The following is a 16038-nucleotide window of genomic DNA, read 5'->3' on the forward strand; positions in this document are numbered from 1 at the left end:
TACCAAAAGTTTTTAAAAATTTGGAGGCCCAACACATTTGTTTATTGGGTTTTGGTAGCGGGCCGGGCCTGTCTGTAAGATATATAACAGTTTTGCTTGCAGAATTATTTGATTGTTAATGCGTTTTAAGGTTTTAATTAAATAACATAAAAATATAAATAAATGTTCAAATAAATTTTACAATTTTGAAATCTGATTATAAAGCCAGATAATCAATCATCTAGCTAAGCTTGTGAAGAGATAAGAGACGTATCTTTAGGTATCGAAATCAACTTATCTTAATTAAAGTTAAGTTCGTTGAAAATCTTTTAAAAGTGGCGGGTAATCACAATGTTTAGGTATACAATATATAACACATAAAAAAAGTTACTATATTCATAGTGTGGCGGCGAACATTTTTTCTTCAAAAAGTTGCTATATTTGTTTTGTTTATTCATCAATCTTCCACAATCGAAGTCCCATTGACATATAAAAATAGCACAAAGCAAGTATCAGTTGCAGAGGAAAAACAAATTTCGACCTTATGATTAAAGATTCTCTCCCACTCACACCAATTGCCTTCGAGATTCTGTGATTTCTCAGTCTGCTTGTCTCCTTCTCATGGCTCTGTCCCGTCTCCATCTCCCACCTTACGCCTCTGTTCTTGGATTTATCCTCTTGTTGCTCCGTGATGGTCTGCGATTTCTACGTTTTCTTCACCTAAGTTCTCTCATTTTCACTCAAATTCTGCTTAATCCGATTTTGTTTTCTCTGTTTTTGTTTTTACTAAAGGTGTCAAGTGTACAACGTTCAAGCTCGTTAACAAATGCGATTTCCCGGAGTGGCCAGGGATTTTATCCGGTTCAGGTAGTCCCAAACTTGATACCACCGGATTCGAGCTCTCCAAAGATACCTCTCGCACTTTTCGAGCACCCGCAGGTTGGTCTGGTCGCTTTTGGGGCCGTACCGGCTGCAACTTTGATGGTTCTAGTAGCACCACGAGCTGCACCACCGGAGATTGTGGCTCGGGCGAGATGGACCGCCAGCCACATTAGCCGAGTTCACTCTCGGCGTTTCCGGATCTCTAGACTTTTATGATGTCAGCCTCGTTGATGGCTATAACCTCCCCATGATCGTGGAGGGTTCTGGTTTGTGCCCCACCACAGGGTGTGTCACGGACTTAAACCAGAATTGCCCAACAAAGCTAAAAGCCAAGAGCGGTTTGGCATGTAGAAGTGCGTGTGAGGCGTTTGGAACACCAGAGTATTGCTGCAGTGGCGCATACAGTTCACCTGGTACCTGCAAGCCGTCGATATATTCTCAAGTCTTTAAATCAGCTTGTCCTAAATCGTACAGTTACGCGTACGATGATGCCACAAGTACTTTCACTTGTAGTGATGCTGATTACACCATCACTTTCTGTCCCAACTTGTCCAGGTAAGGAAACAAACTTAGTCAAAAAACAGTTAAAGAAAGACAGAGTTTGGTTTATAAAGATCAAAGCTTTGATTTATGTATATGTATTGTGTGAAACAGTTTGAAGTCTTCAAGAGAACCACCTCCTGATGATACAGGAGATGTAACTGGTTCTGAAACTTCGTCCAGTACAGAGATACAACAACCGATAGAAGAAGCGTCATTAGCGAATTCTTATTACGCGGTTATGGCTATCGGAGAATCGACTAGAAATACCGCTTCTTTTGTTCTCCTTTTGATCTTCTGTTGGATCAGCTTGTAGCTTTGGTTACTGACAAAAAAACTGAGAGAGAAGTAGAAACAGAGAAGGGTCAAAATAATTGAGAGGGAACTGTTAATTTCCTCAATAGTGAAGGCAAAGCTTGTCACTTTGAGGGAAATTTTCAATTAAATATTAGATTCGTCATCTTCTATCATTCCCATGAGCTGCATAATTCAATAAATTAAGTTCTGAAATCAATATGTACAAAGAGATATACTTTGAGAAAAGGTTTCATAATGGCTCCAGTCATATTGAGGATCACAATTAGGCACATACACATACACACACACACAAAAACAAAGATTCTTCTATATAGAAAGATGATTTGGGTCCATCTCAAATGATTCCTTAGTCATCTCTATCATTTCCCAAACGGTAATTATTAATGCCCTTAATAGTACACAAAAGTTTATTTTCAGCACTAGAAAAACAAGAAAAGACAACTAGAAGTTAGATTCAAAAAGCCGGATCTAGAGTGAAGAAAAGTTTGATGTGTAGTTCATCAATGGCAGTACACTTGATCAAGAATCTTATAGCTTTATTTATTTATATTGTTCTATATCTTCCCTTTAATTGAACGGCTTTGCCTAACTAGTGTGTATGTGTGGTGTGGACCTCTCCATACTAAAAAGGGAAGATAAGAGCATCTTACAGAGAGTCAAAAGGTTTCAACTTTCAAGTCCACCCACTTGATATTATATCCATAAAACACAATTTGTTAAAACAAAGCTTGAGAGATTTGGTGTACCTGCGTTTATTCGCCATCCATCGCCGCAAATATGACAGTCTTGACTAAATATGATTCGTAACTTGAATAAGTAAAGGGTAGCAATGATTCTTGTCATAGTTAGGCCAAGCGTCGTCTCCTTTCACAAGTGTCTCATGGCGCTTCCAAATTTGTGCATCGTAGTTTTCGGTTAAGTTGTAGTGTAAACCAATGTCTTCAATCTCCTTCAAGAACTTATCTAAGGAGTCACCTCTTTTAGGACTGAAAAATAATGCTTCGGAGGGTTCTTTGGCTTTAAGCAGCATCTTGATGGTTCTTGCGAGATGCTTATGAAATTCCTTGAAAAATGTACTGTTGAATCATAAAAATATGTCATGATGAGGGATGAGAAAACCATATCGATAAAGCGGAAGACTGAAATCGAGAGCAAGGTACCAATCGCTTGCAACTATGATGTCGAAAGTGTTGGTTAACTCTGGAAGTTCATGCTGATTCCAGTGCAACTCCATGGCTTTAACGCTTGTGCCACCAAATGCCATGGAGTTGGATTCTATGTTACGCTTAATATCTGGATGTTAAGTACATCAATGAATCCAAAACAAATTGAGTTTCAATATCTCAAGGGTTCAGCCAGAGAAGAAAACTCTAATGAAACAGTGTATGCACAACAACAGAAACATGAAGGATACAATTGACTACTTGGGGATTTCCATCTGAGATTACCACTTCTGATGCCTCGGTGACAGCTGCAATAACTAAACCGGCTAATCCATACCCCGATCCAAGCTCAATTACTCTTTTACCTCTGCAACATCCCAATGAGCCAAGTGAAATGTAAGTACTTATAAGAACACAGATGCAAATCAGTCTTAAAACTGAACACAAAAACCTGAATCGATCTGCCTGAGACATGCAAAAGTATGCTAGAACTTCTTCTGAGGGCCATTGACCTGGAACAATGTAGCCTAAGTTATGAATTCAGAGAATCAAAAGTTAAATAACATTATAGTTCCCCAAGCAACTCAATGTTTTTTTGTTCTTAAATTGTTTGAATCATTGTTAGTGCCAAATTGTATATTGACATACTAAAATTTCAAGCAGATATGTACTTTGGTTAGCGATTGTATCAGCCGCAAACAAGCCAAATACACAGAGCAGAGCAGCAACATTATACCATAAGTTTCAAAACCAACAAAGACACTAATTTAAGTGACAATAACACAAGAGACAAGTAGAGAGAGATACAATCAGAATGAGAACTTACAGACAAGTCCAGTGTTATCAATGTTGTATCGATTAGATATCTCAAAGTCATTGAGATCACTGCAATTATCCACTCTTTGTCTGCATAAATTTTAAAGAAGCTCTTAGGAGATAAGAACAAGGCGTAACATTGTTTCATTTGATGAAAATATCAGATCAAATCCTAACGTTAGATAGAGTTTCGGAGAGCCAGTGATGGGAAATGTGTAGCAAAGGCATGCTTCACGAGACTTATCCGATTGCGGAGAAGAATCCACCACATGACAAGGAATCAAGTTGAATCCTTGAGTTGCTTTCCTTGAAATCCGATTGGTCTCAGCTTGAGATTGAGAATCTGAGGAAAATTGAGAGATGATCCATGAGAGATGATGATGCATTAGCTGTGAATCGAGAAATGGATGCGGGAAGAAGAAAGCGAAGGGGAGTTTAAACCAGATCTACGGAGAAGCGCTTGACGAAGAATTTTCCATCTAAGAGCAGAGGAAGAAGAAGAAGAAGAAGAAGAAGTGGGATCCATTGAAAAATCTCGTTATAGCTTTCTCCGCCGGAATCTGAATTTCTCTTACAAGACTAAACAGGGAAGATGACGATTTCGCTTTCCTGCGAACTTTAGTTTGTTTTTTTACAGTAAAATTTGCCTTTTTAGGGGTCAAACAAAGTACAGTGAAAATAAATTGTCAACTGTGAAGTACAGTGACTTTTAGATTCTCATGATGTTAATTATTTTAAAATTGAGGACTTATTTTGTAATTTAATGTTAAAAGTGACACAGATATGACAACACAACTGATAAAGTCAAAAGACAATTGTCAAGGGATAAAGAGGTATGTGAGAAATAAATCTTATTCACTCTATAGATTTTCTTAATCCTAATTATTTATACAGTTTAAATTACTCTAAACTCCATTGATTTAATTTTCAAAAAAAAAAATGTAATTTATAGAGTGAAATGAGATGATGCTATTGGATTTATACTAAAACATATATCTATCAAAATAGAAAAATAACATGTGACATAGTATTATGTTTTCTAGTAGACAAATACAAGTGTTTACACATTAAGAAAACATTTTTTCATCAACATAATTGATTATACCTTTTAATCTTTTTGGCATTTTTATGTTTTCTAATAGTAAAAACAAAACAAATTTTCAATCATTGTTTAGATAAAGTTCTACTATTAAACAGAGTTTCATTAGGCAAAAAAAAAGTCAATACAGATTGTCATTATCATAGTCAATTACACATCTTAATTACTTGAAGTATTCTTGTTTAATATGACACTAAAAAGGTGGAAAAAATCAAAAAACAATAAACAAATGTACAATATCCACTCACCAAAAAGAATATTTGGATATAAACGAATTAAATATTAGGATAAACGCGGGAAAATCCCTTAAAATAGTTAAGTTTAAACCGGCCCGGTTAAGACAAAGTAAGCTCCTCTTGAAACACGCAACCCCCACGTCTTCTGATCTCCGACAGCAAGGTTACTTAGTAGTTAATCAAAACAGATTCGCTTTCTTCCATCACTAATCTTTTCACTTTTTCTATTTCTGCCCCAAACCTTTTTCAAATTCATATAAATAACCAACACTTCTTCTTCCATTCCCCTTCGTCTTCCTCCTCCTAAATCCCGGCGATAATGGAATGCTCTGCAACTCGTCCCAAGCTTTACCCAACCGTCGACACTTCAACCACCGTTGCTCCTCTCCCTAATTCCTCTTCCTCCTCTTGTACTAATAATAATCTCTATCCGTCCATCGATGTGAATGATCTTGTCAACAATATCTTCCCGGATCCCACCGCCTCTGACTCAGCTTCAGCTCCTCCCATGGCGACGGAGGAAGTGATTCTGACAATCCACGGTGCGATGCTCCACCTGATCGACAAATCCTACAGCGTGGAGCTCGCTTGCGGCGATCTCGAGATTCTCCGTCTTGTTCAAGGAGATATCACCGTGGCGGTTTTCGCGCGCGTCGCTGATGAGATCCAATGGCCGTTGACTAAAGACGAACCCGCCGTTAAAGTCGATGAGTCTCATTACTTCTTCTCGCTCCGACCCGTTAAAGAATCCGGGTCGTCGGATCATTCAATCAACGAAGCAGAGAACGAAATGTTGAACTACGGATTAACAATCGCTTCCAAAGGTCAAGAACCGTTGCTGGAGAAGCTAGACAAGATCTTAGCGGACTACAGCAGTTTCACGGCGGAGGAGAATCAGAAAGAAGAGAACGTTTTGGATTTGACGGCGGCGAAGGAGACTTCACCGGAGGAGCTGAAGGGAAAGAGGAAAAAGATGGTGGAGAAGCAATGTACGGCTTATTGGACGACTCTGGCTCCGAATGTTGAGGATTACAGTGGAGTTGCAGCGAAACTGATCGCTGCGGGTTCTGGTCAATTGATAAAAGGGATCTTATGGTGTGGTGATCTCACAATGGATAGGCTCATGTGGGGAAATGATTTCATGAAGAAGAAGTTGTCTAAAGCAGAGAAAGAGAGACAAGTTAGTCCTGGAACTTTGAAACGTCTCAAAAGGTACAATCTTTATTTGCTTATCTTTGAGATTTGTGTTTTTTATTTATTTATTGAGGTTTTGAGTTATATATGTAACAGAGTGAAGAAGATGACGAAAATGACAGAGAAAGTGGCTAATGGTGTGCTCTCTGGTGTTGTTAAAGTTTCTGGATTCTTCTCGAGTTCAGTGATAAACAGCAAAGCTGGGCAGAAACTCTTTGGTCTTCTTCCTGGAGAAATGGTTCTTGCAACACTTGATGGATTCAGTAAGTTGCTTTAGATCTTTTCTTCATGATGATGATGTTATTGGAGGTTCCTTCTTCTGATATGCATTTTGGGATGTTTTCTTTTATTGTTTTGACAGACAAGGTTTGTGATGCTGTTGAAGTAGCGGGAAGGAACGTTATGAAAACATCTTCCAATGTCGCTACCGAAATCGTCGATCACAAGTAAGTGAACGTGTTTACGCCAAAACAACATTGGTGGTTGTTTTTCAGTCTTTTACTGTTCGGATGGTTAATCTTTTGATATTACTAACTGGTAGGTATGGAGCAAAGACAGCACAGGCGACAAATGAAGGGCTTAGCGCAGCAGGGCATGCTATTGGAACAGCGTGGACTGTTTTCAAGATCAGACAAGCTCTTAACCCCAAGAGTGCCATGAAGCCATCATCACTCGCTAAAACCGCAATTAAAACGGCAGCTAAAGAGAAAAAGAAGGGGAAAAAGAGTTCTAAGTAGGCTAATGATGTTGTGTTGATTGTACATCAAATCTCATTGCCTTGGTAAATAAGGATTAAACAGACAATAGAGGTTTTAAAAAGATTAGGTTTTGTTGTGTTGTTGTTGATGCAAAGTGTTTTGCTTCTTCAAGATTCATGAGATTTATACATACATAGATATAATTTTAGATAATGGGTTTGATTGGTAACCGCTAAATAGGATATAAAGTGAGTATTATTTGTTCTCTGATATCTCGCAAGTTTAATCCAAATCAAAAGCATTTCGTGTTTTATAGTCTCTTTAATATACAACAATATGCTAAACCTTAAAATTGAACGAACCTTTCCAATAATTCATCGATTTGTATACTGATTGATCTTTTTAATAAGAACAAAATCAAATCCTAAAACCAAAAAAAAAGACCCTTCGATTTGATCAAAAACATGTTCGGACAAGTAATTAAGTGTGATGTCACAAGCTTGGTCGTTTTTACGCACCCAAAATAAACTACACGGCGTTTTATGGTAATCAAAATAGTGTGTATTTCTACTTTCAGCCCCACAATTTAAGAGAAATTATCAAACAAACCTATTAATATCTGAATAGTCCCCTATAACAGATTTCGAACTTGCGAGCTTGGAGTTTCTCGAATTCGAAGCTCTGACCAAATTAGCTAAAGTAGGTCACTTTGTGGTAGCTGTCTTCTACACAAGACCAGAGGAGAGCAGCAACGCCAAACAGAGGAATACCCTTCTCCGCCATGACAGAAGATTACGAGGTGTTGTGACTTCTGCTTTCTAATTCTTCGGCTTTTATTGAATTCTTTTTGTGTTTTGAAATTCAGATTATTAGGGATCCAAGCGGATTATGGTTTCTTCAATGTTAATGGAATGGGGAAAAAACAATTTATAAAAATCTGAGCTTTAGGATTATTAGTGAATGGTATCACTTCATTTCTGATCAAGACGATTCATGATTACTCTTAGCTGAGTTCTCTCTTTCTGATTCTTAATAAAGTTCTTGACTTTTGGGGTTTCTTGTTTAATTATTATTGAAAAAGTTTAGCTGATGATATCTTCTTATAGGTTGATGAGAAGAAGCAAGCTGCTGCTGATGTGTTGTTTAGTTATTCCAAGTTTGCAATGGCCTGCATCGGTAACCAGACTCGTCCTACTGACATGAGGTTGCATTTGATGAAGGTAAGTTATTGAATTGTTTCTGCCGTCTAGTTATTTTTCTAGTGTGATTTGAGTATGAACACTTTAGGTTGATGACTCTAGCTACTTTTATAGGAGATCTCTGGATTGCCAACTTCTCTGAAAAGAAGAGAATCTTCTAGAGCTGCAACTTCTCCTGATCCAGTTGGCGAATCATCAAGCTCTGGTACTGCCAGGCTAGATAAAACGGATAGTTTCAGGGCACTTTGATTCTAGTTTTTTCTTGACTTGTCAGGGTCTCATAAGATAGAATGCTAGTGGATTACTGGCTAAGTGTCTGTCGCCGAGGAACCTACTTATCAAGTTTTTACTTTTGATTTTTCCCATGATAGTCTTAAATGTTAATGTGTGGTTCTGAAAAATAAATGCTATGCTGCTACTGCGAAATGATATTCTGCTTGTATAATCTCTTCCGACATACCTCGATGTTTCCCATTTCTTGAATAGAGTAACATGGTTTCTTGAGTCAGATTGTTTGTTATGGACACTATGAGTAGTCAAAAGTTGGAGTGTTATTGCAACCCAATCAGCTATTGATACTCCTGGTTCTTTCTATAGAAACTTTATCTTCTCATCCACACAGTTCGTTTTTCAGTTAAAACTTTCTTTAACTTGGTAAAAGTAGTCACTGTTTGTGAGAGAACCATGTGCGAGAGAGTTCACATACTGCTATGTAACATCCATAATTCTGGGACAATTCCAAAGCACTGAAGCTTGAAAAGGAGCATGGAGGTAACATTGCATGAATCTTTCTATTTATTGCATACATTCAATTAACATTTGAAAATTTTTCTCTTGTCCTTTTACGCATCTGTGAAACCTCCTCACTTGCCTCTTCTGCTTGCTTCGTAGCATATGGTAAAGATCACCACAGCTGCAGCAACAGCGATTCCAAGCGTCTGCTCCGTCACTGCTGAAGGAATTCTTCTTGGCGGATTAAATCCTAGTTCTGAGAGTTTCTTGTGTGAAATTGCATAGGCTTTGAAGAACATATCCTCGTCCTGACATACACATCATAATACATTTTTGTGTTGATGAAACCAGAGAATCATCCAAACTAAAAGTTTCTTATAATCGTGTGAAAGCTAATCTACCTTTGCATACAGCTTAACAAAAGGGTGGAACTTTAGATCATCAAGTAGAGCCTTGTCGGTTTTCAGTTGTAGCAATCCAGGAGTTTCCCCTTTTAGAAGCTCTCTGAAAAAATCAATCAGCAGAAAATGTAAGTTTTGGAACTCTCACTCTCTCTCGCTTTGACTCTCTGTGATTTTGTTGTTGGCTTACACGAAATATGAGTTATCAAACTTGAGAGGATCTTGTGTCCAAGGACCTTCGAAATCTGACCTCTCCTTATGTGCACGCCCCTATATACAAAGTAGGAACCAAGTTGGGTATTGGAGCATGTTTAGTGACTGGCGAATATTTTGAAGGAGAGTTAGTAATAGTACCAAAGTGTGACCTCCAGAGAGAGCCACAATGTCTCTATCCGATAGACCCATACGAGAGAAGAGAGTTCTTAAATGTGAGGCACCTGCAATAATCCAAAAGGAGGGCTGAGTCAGTTTGTGAAATAGAATTCCGTTGTGGGAGCTACAAGCTGCGTGAGTAACCTTCATTTGGATTTGGAAGTTCTCCGTCGTCCGGGGAATCAGCATCCTGATACCATATTTCTCAACATTAGTAAACTTACTTAGCAACTAATATTTAACGCATACGCTTTAGCGGTAAGTGTAACTACCTTACGGCCTGGTGTAAATGGGATTGCAGGGCCCCCAGTAACCTCCACTGCAACAACTCCAGCGAGCTGAAATGAAACCAAAAATTTGTCAAGCTAAATCAAGGGGGAAGAAAGTTCTTATGAGTTTAATGGCTTAGAGATGCTATTACACAATTTTTACCTGATAGAGGTCTGCGTAAGAGACTCGTGGATGCTTAGCCTTTACTTCCTCTGAAATTAGAAACCAAAATTTAGACATCAAAGGAAACAGCAACCGTTTATTGTCAGGTCCTGAAGAGTAGTAGCAACGGAGGAAAGGTTTGATCATAAACTCACTGCAAAAAGCGACTGCCTTCTCCAAACCCTTGTTGTGTGGACGGGTTAGCTCTTCCTTGAACCTGATTGATCCATTGGGACCTCCGGTTTTCTTCTTGGCATCATAGGTTCCTGCATCATGCCATCTATATGCACACAATAATTTGCATTTGGAAAGATTAAGACAATAAATAAAGACGAAGAATGATTCTGAGAGCAAAGATCTTACGCAAGACGGAGCATAATGGGAGCACAGTTTCTGGAAGAGATGAGAGCTCGAAGGTCTCTACGAGTCTTCTCTATCTCTTTGAGGTACTCTGCATCGACGTTCACTGCCATTGTCAAGCTTTGAAAGAGCAAGTAAAATAACTCAGATCAATGAATAAGATTGAAGAATGAATCAGAAGGATGAATATATAAATAGGATTGAAGAAGAGTCTAAAGGAGAAGAATGTTTTGTCATATGGAGAAAGCAAAGTATTAATTATAGTTTTGGGAGAACCCTTTTGCTAATCTTCGCATATATTCAATTTTTCATCTATGCGACTATATAGTTTATTATAAAGTTGTAATTACCATCCCGTAGCTACCAGATCTGGAACCAGGAGTCATAACTCATAACTATTTCCAAAGAAGGTTCTACCTAACACTAAACTACCTTGGTTGTTGAGATCAATTTGATTTAAATGATTTGGTTATTGTATTAACAAATAAAATCAAGGATAAGTTTTAGACATTTTCAGTTTTGAACAAGATATGACATTCTGATCCATAAGAGATAATACAAGCGTTTTGGTTCCTACTCCGTACCATTGAGGGCTGTGATGCTCCTTGAGAGAGAGACGACCGTTGTGAAGGTTTTATATCAATAAACTAGATTTTAACCCGCGGTACACCGCGGGATGATTTAATTTTAAAGTTAGTATAAAAATATTTTGTAAATTGTATCTCCTTATAACATATTTATTTATATTATAGTTTACAATTGTTATTAAGTAACGGTATACCACGAGTCCACAAGATAATTATTAATAAACTGAGATTTAACCCGTATTAAAACGGTATATAAATATTGATTCAAATTCGTCCGCCATATAAATCATTTCCGAAATATAACCCGTTCCGTAATTTCTTAACCCGTCCTGTGAATTGTATTAAAAAAAATAATGATTAAATCCGTATTGAAGCGACGGATTAATGATATTTTAATTTTTTTATTATTGTTGATTCAAAACCCATCCCGCCAAACCCATCCCGCCAAAAAACTCATTTATTTTATTAATGTTCTTATTTATGATATGATTCTGAATCATTGTCTAAATATTTTAATCGATGTAGAACGTTGAACACACATTTTCGTCAATTGGATAATATATGTCCGTTTTAAAAATTTCGAATCACAGTATATGCAGAAAAAAAATTGATTTTTTATTTTATTTTATGTATTATATGATGATTCAAAACAGTTAAAAACAAATTATGATAGAAGAATCATAATTATAAATCTTAATCAAATCTTCTAAAAATCTAAATTATTAAATATGGAATATCCGGTGTATGAGTTGGGTTAAATATAACCCGACCCAATAATTTTTTTGTGAAGGAATTTTTTAAATAGGTCGGATATCCGATATACCCGAAAGCTTTTTTACACATCCGTCACAAAAAGTGTTGCGATTATACTAGTATAGATAATAACTTAATTATACACTAGTGAGTAGTGACCAACTGTGTCCTTAATTTTAGTGTTGGTTAGGGTTGTTTAGTTGGGTCTCTCTAGGCCCATTGGGCTTATTATGAATGATTTTAGTTTTTGCTGTTGTGTAATTTTCACCCAGGCGTGAAGTCACTTGTCACCTCATTCACAAACGGTAACTTATTTGAGACTCAAAATTTACAACGGTAAGAAAATATAGACGTTAAAGAAGTAGCCATTGAAAGAAGAAATCCGAAGCTGCCTATATAAGTGGTTCGTGCTCACTCACTTACTTACCACAGTCATTTCTTCTTCTTCTTCTGTATTATCACTTACTATTCTCGTTGTTTCGTCCAAAGTTTATCGAGAGCAAAGTTTCATTCCATTCAACAAATTTCGTCCAAGGTTTCTCGTAGTCACTCGTAGAACTCTGCTTTTAAGGTTGGTAAGAATTATTCGACGAACACTTTCATGTTCTCTTCTTCTTACTAGAGCATCGTCAGTTTCAATTTTACGCATTACACTGTTTAACTTTGTCTAAATTCATCTCTTCCTCTGTTTTCCTTTTCCAGTGTTCTTGCAGGTTCTCTGCGAGCAAATAGCCAGAAACGGAAGGTTTTTCATGAAATTTCATTGCAACGAATGCAAAGAAAGAAAAACAGAGAGGCGGTTTAGACTTCATACTTCAGACTCTGCTTTTGGGTTTGGTAAGAATCTGATGTTTCTCCTTTTTGTTTGAAGAACCATGTATGTTCTGAAACATCTTGATTTTGGGAACTGTAGTCATAGTGAGAAAGAGATATTATAGTTTCTTGTCGTTTTGGTGTAATTTTGGAATGATGCTTTGATAAATCTGATTCCAACTCCACGAATCCTGGTTTGTTAAAATTGTGATTCTCTCATAGACTATACAAATAAGCGATCTGTTACGAACTCTCTTTACATTGAAGTTTGAACATTTCGAATGCTAGCTTTTCCGACAAACTAATGTCATGCTGCTTAGTTAGAGTTAGAGATTCCTAACGTTTTCTTGTTTGTCGCAGGTTACTTTGATCCGAATAAGTTCATTAGCAGAGACAATTTTTCTTCCTACACGTAAGGCATTTTATCTTGACGAAAGATTTCATTCTTTATGCATCGCAGAAAAATATGACCATTATTTGTTGACAAATACTCGTAAAATATCTGTTAGTAACATTTTTTAGTTTGACGAGATGATAGTTATTGCAATCTTTATGCAATTTTTGGCAGAATTTTTTTTTTCAAAGAAAAATAAACGTTTATATATTTGAATGCAAACTTTTTTAAACTTCTAGACTTCACTTTAGATATTTTTTTTTTTTTTTTTTTTGAATAACCGCGGGTCTCCCAAAGGCTTCCTAGGCCCAAAGACTAGGAAAACTTCTAGACTTCAAACGTTTACCACTAGGCCACAAGGCCACTAGGCCACAAGGCCCGGTTCACTTTAGATATTACTACCACACTTTGTCATACAAATAAGATAGTTAAACTTTGGTCACAGTATACTCCTATAGGCTATAAAAGTTGTCACTTTATGACAAACAATACAAATCCTTGAAATCTATCCAAATTATCTGAACCGTTGTAGCATTGGGTCCAAACATGTTTAAATTCGGTCAAAAATCGTATATCGAATTTTGGATATTTTGCCTAGTTTAACGCGTATAATTTTTAGTATTTGTAAATATTTGCCGAGGAAGAAGAAAAATTAAAATACAATTTGAATAAAACTATGAATCAAACCTATGTTTAAAAAAAAAATTGACTAAAACGGAAATTTCATATTGCAAATACACTAATTGCAAAAACAGAAAAACAAAAAAAAAAAAAGAAAACAGAAGAAGTAAAAAAAGTAAAAAGGAAGCAAAACAATCGGGAGGATGAATGGCGGAGATTAATCGATATACGAACGCTTCAATGGCAATTATTTGCGGCCATCACCACTTTCTTCTCTACTTGGTCTCTCTCTCTCTCTAGTTGTTGTTCTCTCTCTCGCATCCAATTCATCGTCCTCACGTTCCTTCCTTTTTGTTTATTCATTCATCTTCCTTGTTTTGATCATCACATTTCTGATTTCCCTTTTGGGCCACATTTTACATATATCTAGGGTTTTGAGATGGTTGTTAATTGAAAGATAAATGGTGGAAGATTCGGAGGAATTGGCTTCACATTGTGGGTGTTTCTGGGTTCCTCAGGTTTAAATCTGAGGTTGATTATCTTGTTTTTTTGGCAATTGTGAAGAAGAAGAAGAGGTGGAGGCAATGAGCGCTTCAAGGTTCATAAAGTGCGTCACCGTTGGTGATGGAGCTGTTGGTAAAACCTGTTTGCTGATCTCCTACACCAGCAACACTTTTCCCACGGTAATCACATATCTGTCTGTCTGAATTCGTGTGATTTTTTTATATGATTCATGTTTTTCGTCTGATTGATGAATTGGGATCCATAAAAAAAAACTCAAATGTTGTATATTTCCAGGATTATGTTCCCACTGTTTTCGATAACTTTAGTGCAAATGTGGTTGTTAATGGAGCCACCGTGAATCTTGGATTGTGGGATACTGCAGGTAAATCAATGATAATAACAATCCTTGGGGAGACCTTTCCTTGGTCTAAATCATTATGTTTTTGATAATAATACAGGGCAAGAGGACTATAACAGATTAAGACCTTTGAGTTACCGCGGTGCCGATGTTTTCATTCTTGCCTTCTCTCTCATTAGTAAGGCTAGTTATGAGAATGTTTCCAAGAAGGTCTCGTCTGTTTCTCCCTGCTCTTCTTCTACAGTTTCGCCCTTTTTTGCACATTTGAGAGAGTTCCAAATCCCCTTATCATTTTGCTGCTTCATCTTTTCTTTTACAGTGGATCCCAGAGTTGAAGCACTATGCTCCTGGTGTCCCAATTGTCCTCGTTGGAACCAAACTTGGTAACTAGTTCCTCTCACTTTTGCTTTTGCTTTCATGCATTTACTTACATATACGTCTGATTCCCATTGCCTACTAATAATATAGAGAGAATCTGCACCTACACTACACAGCCATTTTCTTTTTCACTTTATTAAGCTGCTCTGATGTATATATATATATCATGACATTAGTGGACATAACTTCACATTTTCTTGCTTGTGGTTCAAATTTGTACATGTTCAACATGTATTCATTAGGTGAAACTGACGCTAGTTTTCAGAGAATTTCATTGGTCAACAGGTTTCTTCTTCTATCTTGCACTTCTTGTGATAAGCAAACCTTCTTCTGATGACTTTTTAAAACTTTTAGTGACCTGGATCACACGCCTTTAAGCATCCTCCAATGAAATTACTAATGTATAACAAGTGTATACTTTTATTAAAGGCATTTTGCAACATCTTCAGTGAAATGTTTGGTTGTCACTCACCATCGTTTGCTGCATCTGAATCTATGATCCTGGCTTTTTTGATTTTCTAACATTGGTTCATGTCAGATCTTCGGGATGACAAACAGTTCTTCATCGACCATCCTGGTGCTGTCCCTATTACCACTGCTCAGGTAAGAATACGTTTATTTCCTCAGTGTAATTTTATCAGTTTTACCATACCCGTTAATCATTTGCCCCCTCTGCATGAAAGGGAGAGGAGCTTAAGAAGCTAATTGGAGCGCCTGCTTACATCGAGTGCAGTTCAAAATCACAAGAGGTAAACGAAGAAAAGGCAACTCATTGATCAATTTTTCAATGTTGGATCCTTCAATTTTTTTCATTAAAACAATTGTGACTTTCTCTGCAGAACGTGAAGGGCGTGTTTGATGCAGCGATCAGAGTGGTCCTTCAACCTCCAAAGCAGAAGAAAAAGAAGAACAAAGCACAAAAGGCCTGCTCCATTTTGTAATAGCTCTCATGGAAGCTCTCTGAGATGTCATCAGGGTGGTTTTAAGAAGTATTGGATTTTCATTTTTCTTGTTTTCCGTATTCATTGTGATCTCTTAGTATCTTAAAAACGAATTGTGGGGTTAATTCAACTTCTATTTTAACTGATAGCCGAGAGAGCTAATGTTTAGGCATTTACAAATGTTTTATCAATTATGATGATGTTATTGATCCACCTCACATGAAATTTCCATTTCGATTTCTCATTCTATTATTGTAAGAACACGAGA

The 16038-nt window shown here is 37.0% G+C and overlaps 6 protein-coding genes and 1 long non-coding RNA gene across 8 annotated transcripts; 5 read left to right on the plus strand and 2 right to left on the minus strand.

The window, feature by feature from the left end:
- Window positions 1–200: 200 nt before the first annotated feature.
- On the plus strand, window positions 201–1744 carry LOC9303115 (pathogenesis-related protein 5). Its single transcript, XM_021019271.1, is given in 4 exon segments — window positions 201–673; window positions 772–1002; window positions 1005–1416; window positions 1516–1744. Coding segments are annotated over 4 exon segments (918 nt in total). The 5' UTR covers window positions 201–600; the 3' UTR covers window positions 1718–1744.
- On the minus strand, window positions 1446–4371 carry LOC9303116 (calmodulin-lysine N-methyltransferase). Its single transcript, XM_002869001.2, has 8 exons — window positions 4140–4371; window positions 3876–4041; window positions 3709–3788; window positions 3334–3394; window positions 3134–3249; window positions 2880–3012; window positions 2466–2795; window positions 1446–1738 (listed from the first exon to the last, which is right to left on the minus strand). The coding sequence occupies exons 1-7, from the start codon at window positions 4222–4224 to the stop codon at window positions 2510–2512; spliced, it is 927 nt and encodes a 308-aa protein (XP_002869047.1). The 5' UTR covers window positions 4225–4371; the 3' UTR covers window positions 1446–1738; window positions 2466–2509.
- A 747-nt stretch (window positions 4372–5118) lies between these two features.
- Window positions 5119–7197, plus strand: LOC9305119 (senescence/dehydration-associated protein At4g35985, chloroplastic). The gene is made up of 4 exons (XM_021019647.1): window positions 5119–6245; window positions 6324–6490; window positions 6589–6673; window positions 6769–7197. The coding sequence occupies exons 1-4, from the start codon at window positions 5353–5355 to the stop codon at window positions 6962–6964; spliced, it is 1341 nt and encodes a 446-aa protein (XP_020875306.1). The 5' UTR covers window positions 5119–5352; the 3' UTR covers window positions 6965–7197.
- Window positions 7198–7559: 362 nt separating this feature from the next.
- On the plus strand, window positions 7560–8632 carry LOC110226829. Its single transcript, XM_021019605.1, has 3 exons — window positions 7560–7724; window positions 8032–8145; window positions 8239–8632. The coding sequence occupies exons 1-3, from the start codon at window positions 7707–7709 to the stop codon at window positions 8371–8373; spliced, it is 267 nt and encodes an 88-aa protein (XP_020875264.1). The 5' UTR covers window positions 7560–7706; the 3' UTR covers window positions 8374–8632.
- Window positions 8633–8827: 195 nt separating this feature from the next.
- LOC9303117 (L-ascorbate peroxidase 5, peroxisomal) lies at window positions 8828–11019 on the minus strand. Of its 2 annotated transcripts, XM_002869002.2 has the most exons (9): window positions 10425–11014; window positions 10217–10341; window positions 10062–10111; window positions 9902–9967; window positions 9774–9819; window positions 9612–9694; window positions 9448–9527; window positions 9258–9360; window positions 8828–9164 (listed from the first exon to the last, which is right to left on the minus strand). In XM_002869002.2, the coding sequence occupies exons 1-9, from the start codon at window positions 10532–10534 to the stop codon at window positions 8988–8990; spliced, it is 840 nt and encodes a 279-aa protein (XP_002869048.1). In that variant the 5' UTR covers window positions 10535–11014; the 3' UTR covers window positions 8828–8987. The 2 variants fall into 2 exon arrangements, with proteins under 2 accessions (XP_002869048.1, XP_020875263.1); XM_021019604.1 differs by having other exon boundaries at window positions 10062–10341; window positions 10425–11019.
- A 921-nt stretch (window positions 11020–11940) lies between these two features.
- LOC110226982 lies at window positions 11941–13174 on the plus strand. Its single transcript, XR_002330867.1, has 3 exons — window positions 11941–12332; window positions 12464–12598; window positions 12935–13174. It is a non-coding gene; the product is annotated as an uncharacterized LOC110226982 (long non-coding RNA).
- Window positions 13175–13824: 650 nt separating this feature from the next.
- LOC9305120 (rac-like GTP-binding protein ARAC6) lies at window positions 13825–15942 on the plus strand. Its single transcript, XM_021017388.1, has 7 exons — window positions 13825–14272; window positions 14388–14475; window positions 14552–14661; window positions 14771–14834; window positions 15368–15432; window positions 15513–15578; window positions 15669–15942. Exons 1-7 carry the CDS (start codon window positions 14174–14176, stop codon window positions 15768–15770), a joined length of 594 nt encoding a protein of 197 aa, XP_020873047.1. The 5' UTR covers window positions 13825–14173; the 3' UTR covers window positions 15771–15942.
- The last annotated feature ends 96 nt before the right edge of the window (window positions 15943–16038 follow it).

Source organism: Arabidopsis lyrata (assembly GCF_000004255.2).
Source record: "Arabidopsis lyrata subsp. lyrata unplaced genomic scaffold ARALYscaffold_7, whole genome shotgun sequence".
NCBI lineage: Eukaryota > Viridiplantae > Streptophyta > Magnoliopsida > Brassicales > Brassicaceae > Arabidopsis > Arabidopsis lyrata.

What these genes read in the sequence shown, in the direction of transcription:
- LOC9303116 (XM_002869001.2), bottom strand. Translation starts at nt 4,224, where the DNA reads ATGGATCCCACTTCTTCTTCTTCTTCTTCTTCTTCCTCTGCTCTTAGA. An exon ending in AGCGCTTCTCCGTAGATCTG is followed by an intron (nt 4,042 to 4,139) that starts GTTTAAACTCCC and finishes AATTTTCCTCAG; the next exon opens with ATTCTCAATCTCAAGCTGAG. An exon ending in AAATCCCCAAGTAGTCAATT is followed by an intron (nt 3,013 to 3,133) that starts GTATCCTTCATG and finishes CTTAACATCCAG; the next exon opens with ATATTAAGCGTAACATAGAA.
- LOC9305119 (XM_021019647.1), top strand. Translation starts at nt 5,353, where the DNA reads ATGGAATGCTCTGCAACTCGTCCCAAGCTTTACCCAACCGTCGACACT. An exon ending in ACTTTGAAACGTCTCAAAAG is followed by an intron (nt 6,246 to 6,323) that starts GTACAATCTTTA and finishes TATATGTAACAG; the next exon opens with AGTGAAGAAGATGACGAAAA. An exon ending in TGCAACACTTGATGGATTCA is followed by an intron (nt 6,491 to 6,588) that starts GTAAGTTGCTTT and finishes TTGTTTTGACAG; the next exon opens with ACAAGGTTTGTGATGCTGTT.
- LOC110226829 (XM_021019605.1), top strand. An exon ending in TGAGGTTGCATTTGATGAAG is followed by an intron (nt 8,146 to 8,238) that starts GTAAGTTATTGA and finishes CTACTTTTATAG; the next exon opens with GAGATCTCTGGATTGCCAAC.
- LOC9303117 (XM_021019604.1), bottom strand. Translation starts at nt 10,534, where the DNA reads ATGGCAGTGAACGTCGATGCAGAGTACCTCAAAGAGATAGAGAAGACT. An exon ending in CCCATTATGCTCCGTCTTGC is followed by an intron (nt 10,342 to 10,424) that starts GTAAGATCTTTG and finishes GTGTGCATATAG; the next exon opens with ATGGCATGATGCAGGAACCT. An exon ending in TTGTTAAGCTGTATGCAAAG is followed by an intron (nt 9,165 to 9,257) that starts GTAGATTAGCTT and finishes TGTGTATGTCAG; the next exon opens with GACGAGGATATGTTCTTCAA.
- LOC9305120 (XM_021017388.1), top strand. Translation starts at nt 14,174, where the DNA reads ATGAGCGCTTCAAGGTTCATAAAGTGCGTCACCGTTGGTGATGGAGCT. An exon ending in CCAGCAACACTTTTCCCACG is followed by an intron (nt 14,273 to 14,387) that starts GTAATCACATAT and finishes GTATATTTCCAG; the next exon opens with GATTATGTTCCCACTGTTTT. An exon ending in CCTCGTTGGAACCAAACTTG is followed by an intron (nt 14,835 to 15,367) that starts GTAACTAGTTCC and finishes GGTTCATGTCAG; the next exon opens with ATCTTCGGGATGACAAACAG.